Below are 7500 nucleotides of genomic sequence, written 5' to 3'. Positions count from 1 at the left end.
TGTGTGTGTGTGTGTGTGTGTGGACAACACCCACACATGCACGCAGTGTATGGAACAGGAACTGGAACAGTGAGACAGCATCTGCTTTCTATTCAGTATAAAGGGCGACAAGATGAGACGTGAGATGAAAGTTGACCGTACACCCTGTATATCTGTGTCTCTGAGGCTGTTCCTCTGAAAGAAGCTAGAGAAGGAGTATAGTATCGTACAGTGTGCTAAATGAAACAATATGTATTGTAATAGGCGATGGGTCTCAGTTTAACCAATTTCCTAACATTACTTTCTATTCTCTCCTTACGTGTGTATAGGGTGACATCCAGCAGTTCCTGATAGTGCCTGACCCCAAGGCAGCTTTTGACTACTGTGAACATTACAGCCCAGACTGTGACACCCCTCATGGACAACGCCTGCAGGCCCAGCAACCAGAGGATGAGGTCAGTACACCCCTACAGCCTGTTGTGGTATCTTCCACCATACAGAATGGCCGTAACACAATGGTGGACTTTTTTGCAAATCTATCTTTTTGAAAATAAACTAGGAAAGGGTTTGTTAGTAATGTACAGGAGTTTTTTAGTTCATAATTTTGGTCAAAAAAGGTATTTTCCAAGGGCATAATTGGCCTGCCTTACTCTACAGAAAGACTGGTAGTGAAGTAGCATGTTCATCTGGCCTGTTTGGTTGAGTGACCGAGGGCATCTCAGGGGAAATACCTGCCATTCCTCTGTGTCCGTCCAATTTGGACATTCTTTCGACTTGTTCCACCACCATGGGTTCTAGACCCGTACCCAATTTTTCAATACGACCTAGGAATTGAGCTGCCCTTATCGTTTTAATGTTAGGGGAAAACATTGTCATTGCTACAGGTAGAATAATAGCATCAATCTAAAAGGTGAGCTGTCATGCTTAGCTATTTTATAGAATAAGAGAGTTCTGCCTCATTTACAGGTGCATAAATTCTGGTTACACAAAAAAGTCGACATTTTCCCAATCAGACCAATGGAGAATGCAAATCCTGGACCAGTGACAACAATGTTGGAACCTAGTTGTTGTGGCAGACCTATCTTATATAAGTATAGTATAAAATATTGATTAAAGCAGTACAGTATCTCTTGAATCTGCTCTTATAGTAGTCCATATACCTTTGAGGGCTAGGTCAGTGGATAGGAACCAGTTATTTCCCACCTTGAGTCTATTTCGTGCTCTCTCACTCCTTCTGTTCAGTTTGTCTTTGACCTACACAAAGACGCAGACTAAAGAACTATTGACATCATCTGTTTGTCCTGGGATTCTGACCCTCTTTAAATATCTTAATGACAATAGACAAGGGGGAGCAGCATATAAACCCACGGTGGATAACATAATTCTGTGCTAATCTACAGATTATTAACTCATTTGAAACGGCTCACGCATGGAAGTATGAGCACTCCTCACTTCAGGTCAAACAAAAATAATGCCTGACTTTTTGTAACAAGTTGAGGCCAAATTATTACATGGAGCATAGAATAATAATAAAATGCTTTCCCCTTCATTGTTCTACATTGAGGTAACCTTTCAAAGTAGCAGCTTTATATCCTCCTTAAATGCTACATACAGTAGAAATTTACTTTCTTTGCAAAAAATCCACATCATGTAACCACCTGACCCAACAACCCTGAAAACTATAATTTACTAGATAGCAATTAGAGGGTTTAGTGATGATATCCCCCCAAAGGCATCTGGTAATTTTGTTTCCTGGATCTTTTTTATGAGCTTTTACCCATCCAAGCTGTTTACATGTCTGTACGCCCCTACCCTTATGACACTGAGCTCTACTATTATTGTTTGTTTTTCTATTTACTAAGATGAATAACACATTCCTGCCTCATACAATGCTAAGCAAACATTATTTTTGAAGTTATATTTCCTGAATTCATCAATTAACAAAAACATGATTATATTTCAAGGTACTGTATATACATTTATATATACATATATATGTATGCTGTATACATTTATATTTATCATGGTTATTTGCATTTACTTTTTTTCTAGAAAAAAAAGGTAATATACTCGGTTAATATATGGATGGTATATTTATATATCGTTTTGCTTTCATAAAAGAGTGTGATGCTAATGCTAATCCTAACACTAAAACTCTCTCTCCCTTTCTCCATCCTAATCTCGTCTCTCTCTCTCTGTATATCATAATATCTCTCTCTCTCTCTCTCGCTCTCTCTCTCTCGCTCTCTCTCTCTCTCGCTCACTCTCTCTCTTTTTCTCCCTTATTCTCCTTCTCCTTTCTTTTTTTCTCTCACTCATTCCCTCTGTCACAACATCTCTCTTCTTTGCTTTATATTTCTCTCTCCCCCTCTCTCCCTCTCTTCCTCTGTCATAATCTCTCTGTCCCTATCTCTGAAACACCTCCAGTACACTACTGATGACTTAGACTATAGTCAGTTCTATGATTACGCTGAGGGAGCGACAGACAGTGTTCCAGCGGAAGAGTATTCTGAACCTCAGGTAAACCAGAAAAACATCAACGTTATCTCTGTAATTGTCTTGCTTCTCCGTTTTGTCTTTCCTGCACCCTGTGTGTGTGTTTGTGTCTGCTGTCGTTTTTACCCTTGTCTGTTGTTTTGACTGAGGTTTTTACATCTCGGCATGTCTTTTGGACTAATGCATTAACACAGAAATGATCCAATGTTTTATTTGTAGCACAGGAACAATGTTGTGGTGCAAAAGTTCTTAAGAGCTGCTGAATTGTAACCCTTATCAATATGTGGTGTTTGCATCCGTCCCAGACGGACCCTTTTTTACGTTCTTCTTCCATTTGTGTATCTCTGTGACGTCATTTCCACAATGAAAATGTTTCATGTCTCTCTTGATTCTTTTGTCACCAAACACCTCTTCCAGAGAACCAAACGTAGTGTCTCCATGAGAAAGAAGAGGACCAGAAAGTCCCTCAGTAAAACTAAGGCTAAGCCCCTTAAGTTCTTGGCCGCCAAAAAAACACCAGCTAAAAAGTTTGCCGTTAAGAAGAAGCAGCAGATGCCTGGCTTCCAGGCCACAGCACCAGACCGACACAGAGGCAATTTTAGGGTAAAAGTACTAGTAAAGAAAAGCCCTAAACCCATCAAGATCTTCCTGCCCTCAGACTCCTCAAAAAGGCAGGAAAATCTCTGATGCTAGGCTAAGAGAAAGCTAACCCTGTCTCTGTAGAATTAGCAAATCCGTAGCTAGTCGGAAGGACCCCTGCCCCACTCAGCGAGAAACCTGTTATTTTCTTCTTTTGATTTCTTGTTAATACTTTCGTTCTTTCTTCTTTCCCTTTCTCCCCCACATGACTCAGCTAAACAATGTAGAAGGCGACTACTTTACAGATACTGAGCATGACTATGGAACTGTAGATGGTACACAAACTCAGTCTCCAATTTCCTCAACTGGACCAAATGAGGTAATTCCTTCCATCTTTTACGCACAGCTGCTTTAAACTAAAACAAAGAAAGGTAATGAGTTTGCTTGAGGGACAGTGGGCCAGGAAGATGACCCAAGGAAGTGCCTGGTAGGAAATGACACAACAAGTCCAAACACTTTGTGCTGTTCTGATTTTGCCCATGGCAAGGTTTCTATGGAGACAGAACGGTCACGTTAAATGTCAAAAAGCCACCATTCAATTGCACTGTTACACAGACCATCTGCTTTTTTATTCCATCCTGCACAAGGAATGTGGATAAAACAATCTTAATTATCTATTTTTCTCTTAAATATAACTGTAATATTCTGTTGTATAATTGAGGAAACTCTTTTATTTTCCCCAATTCTCCCATTATTCATTATGCATATTTATTGTGTTAATGAAATGCAGACTGAAAAACAGTTTTTTTCTATACCTATAGTTTTGCATTTACAGTGCAAGTCAAGTACGAGTTAGGTCTTCACTCGTCTACGTCATCTGAGGCAAAGTGTTAATGAGCTGCAATGAGCAGCTTTCAGCAGCAACGTAAAAGAGTAAATTGTACACACAAATTATGCTTGTGACTTACAGATTGACATTTTATGTGGGCCAATAAGAAAAGGCAATGGTGGTCTTTCAGTGCAATTGATTGGTTGGTTTGGCTTGTTGTGGGATCACAGCAACCCTCTTAATCCCCATGGTTCTGTCACAAAAAATAATTTGCCAACTTTTGATCAGTAGTTTTATAGAAACTTTTATTCTAACTATGATCATTGGCAAACCCTCTCCTCACAGTTTATTGTACACACATTTTTTGCTTCGGATGTGATTACAAAGGCTACACAAGGCAACGGTAAACACATGGACCACTGCCCACCGTCTGTTTAATAATACACCCAACAATTATTACTCTTTAAAAGTATTAAAGAAACATGATTGGGTCTGAAATTATGGCTTTTATATTATGTACAGAGAGTACCCTTGTAACTCATTTTAGTGCCTGTTGCACTAAAATGATACGATCAGTTTATCATTTGGGGGGAAAAAACGGTACCATCTTATCTTGGCTACCTCCCTGAAGTGTACAAAAGTGTAAAAAATGATACCATCTTATCTTGGCTACAACTCTGAAGTGTACTTTATTTGTTCTTTGAATGTCATTGAATCATATTATTGATCATGGTGCACATCAATGTGTTTGGAAGACACCAACAAATGTATTTTAATGACATACAATCCAAAGCATACATGATTATATGCCATCTCTCCAATTTGTTTGATGAAAACAAATTTTGTTTAACGCTGAAGGTAACACCTTATTTATTTATTGTTGTTGATAAAACATGCCTTTCTTAGAATCTGGAAAAAAATCTTTTGTTTTTATTCATGAAGGGAAAAGCAATTTAGTACAACTCTCATCAAATGAATCATTCCATTGATCATATCCATTTGATTAAAGACTAACCAAACACTAAAATCAAAACATTTGAGGCTGAACTTATTGCACAACTGATTGGCCAAAAATGCTAAATGACAGTGATGTCAATCACCATGCAACCTATGGCAAATGACATCACCTGGCTCCACTTTGAGCCAATCTGAATCTGCAATCACCTGTGTTCCTCCAGGGACAGCACTGTACCTGCGGTACGACTTTAATGTTTGGTTAATCGTAGAGTACTTGCTCAGTAAGATATTGTACACATTTCTCCATCAATTCTAACATACTGCACGGAACCAAAGTGCAAACAGAGAGATGATGTGTTGGTGAATAAATAAGGTGTTACCCACATACCATGCTGAGGGACACTGCTGCACCTATTGCAATTTGTCCAGGCTTTGACAACATTGGCAGCAGGTGTGTGTATTGACTTCAGCAGCTTCACTAATATCCCTATCTCCCCCCATACCCCCGCTTCATTAACAACAATGTAAAGGCTGTGGAGGAGAAGGAGGAGGCGGATGAGGAGGTGGGGGTCGCCGCAGGTGGTGACCTTTACACCGAGGCAATCCCCGACCCCTACCAGGAGCCCACCGCTACCCCGGAGCCGGGGAATGCAGAGGAGGCGTACGACTTTAAACAGTACGACCTCAAGGAGTACGACCTGGGCGGGGCCGACAGGAAGGTTTATGATTACGGGGCTTATGACGAGTACGGCACTGCAGCGCTGCCCGACCCCGAGGAGGTGGGGCCTGGGGTCGCCGCGGAGACCGACGTCTCGGAGAGCGCCGTAAGTATGGTGGCAGACATCCACGTCGCCCCCCCGACCTCCCCCCCACGCCTCTTGAACCGCGTGTCACCGGAGGCATGCGGCGGAGAAGGACTTGTGTGTGCGTTGGCATGTACTGGTGTTTTGACGTGTGGACCTTCACTTAATACGGTTCCGTAACGATTCCGTCAGGGCTGACTTTTCTTCCAATCTTTCTTCCAATCGCGTTGGTGCAACCGGTTTCCTGCTTGGCATGGGGTGATGGCTCATTGTCATGTTCTTTGAGGGGTCTGCACATTGGCTCTGTTTTGAGTGCCCGGTGTGATGGTTGAACATACTCTGCTAGTGCTGCTCGTAAGCACGACACCCAGGTCTGAGCTCTCCTCTACCCCGATGGCTTCCATCACTCATCTCCCTGCATCCTCACAGACCCAGCCGCCACTGTTAGTGAGGGCATCATTTCAAGTAGTAGAGCCACCTCAGCCAGACAGTTTACCGAAGTAATAAAGGCAGCTGTCTACACATCGTACACCCAATGTCAACATACGTGCACTCACACATACAAGCACACACATGCACACAAACACATCCTACCCATGGCTCAGTCGAAACAGTCAACCATAGTTCCAACTCCAGTCCAAGGTTACTTTCCTGTAGATAACGTGCACTTGGGAATTGTCGCCGTTTCTGATAAATAACTTCACACAAACTGTACGCTCAATGTTCACCTTTGTTTGATTTGTTATGACTTTTATTAGTTTAACATGAAAGAAAATGAATGTCGTCCTTTTGTGATCGTTATCGTAAGATTTCGCATGTCAACCGATCCGCCTAAAGCCGCCTTTCGGTCGTTCAGCCCGAGAAACACGCCAGAACCTCCCCGCCCAACGGAAGGCAATGACATCACTGTTCCATCTCAAGCATGCTCCTCCATAGCAACAGCCCATCTCCTCACCTTCTCACCATCACTAACTCTTTCATCTCGGGTTGGGACTGCACCTGTGTGCGCTCTTATTCTGAAAGAGCCCTCTGTACCAGAGAGCGTGACCAATGAGGACAAGGTTGTGTAAAGCAGTGGAGCTGTTTCTAGGAACCCCAACTTCCAGGATTCTGAATTATATAAGGGCTCAAGGCAAGAAATGCCCCAGAAAGTACAATTTAAAATGTACTGCCCAAGATATTAAAACTGAAAATGTTTAATTTTAGATTACTATACTGGATATATTGGTATCAGAACAGTACAATCAACATTAAATCCTGCAGAAAATGCAATACTTTCACTTTACAAGCAGACACAAAGGTCAAACAGATTCCCTGAGAACAAGTCCTTGAAGTTTGTCCTCTTTGTCCATTTCTGGTGCAGTGTTCTTTCATGTTTCTTCCTTTTTCTTATTCACCTTTTCTCTGAAATGGTGTCCTCATTCGTCCTCATGGCCTCTGCTGGCCCCTTCCCGCTGGGAGACGAGGCTGACGGCTGTGCTCTGTGCAGGTGGCCGGTGCCGGAGGAGTCCTCGGACCCAAGGGAGAGAAGGGCGATCCGGCCGTCATCGAACCTGTGAGCTTTTTACACAGCATCACGCTTTTTGTGTCCGGCCAAAATTTGGTCCAAAAATAGAATGTTCCCTTTGGTCTCGTAGTCTCATCGTTTTTTTAAGGGAAGCAGTCAATTATATTCTGAGTGACGAAATAGTATAATAAATATTTGATTCCAAATATATGTAAAGAAAAACATGATGACATTGATAGGTGCTTTAACAATTAACGTGTGTGTGTGTGTGTGTGTGTGTGTGTGTGTGTGTGTGTGTGTGTGTGTGTGTGTGTGTGTGTGTGTGTGTGTGTGTGTGTGTGTGTGTGTGT

General features: G+C 42.0%; 1 protein-coding gene across 4 annotated transcripts in view; it reads left to right on the top strand.

The window, feature by feature from the left end:
- Positions 1-7500, top strand: part of col11a1a (collagen, type XI, alpha 1a) — a 73851-nt gene that overhangs the window by 15036 nt on the left and 51315 nt on the right. The window contains exons 5-9 of one of the 4 annotated variants that reach the window (XM_056584252.1): positions 309-434; positions 2407-2499; positions 3329-3433; positions 5371-5664; positions 7133-7198. In XM_056584252.1, the coding sequence (XP_056440227.1) occupies positions 309-434; positions 2407-2499; positions 3329-3433; positions 5371-5664; positions 7133-7198 (684 nt within the window). Of the gene's footprint in view, positions 1-308; positions 435-2406; positions 2500-2892; positions 3079-3328; positions 3434-5370; positions 5665-7132; positions 7199-7500 lie in introns of all 4 variants that reach the window. The other 3 variants (XM_056584254.1, XM_056584253.1, XM_056584255.1) reach the window with 3 other exon arrangements.

Source organism: Gadus chalcogrammus, chromosome 23 (genome assembly GCF_026213295.1).
Source record: "Gadus chalcogrammus isolate NIFS_2021 chromosome 23, NIFS_Gcha_1.0, whole genome shotgun sequence".
NCBI lineage: Eukaryota > Metazoa > Chordata > Actinopteri > Gadiformes > Gadidae > Gadus > Gadus chalcogrammus.
Note: the sequence above shows the minus strand (reverse complement) of the source record. Positions and strands in the feature narration are given on the sequence as shown.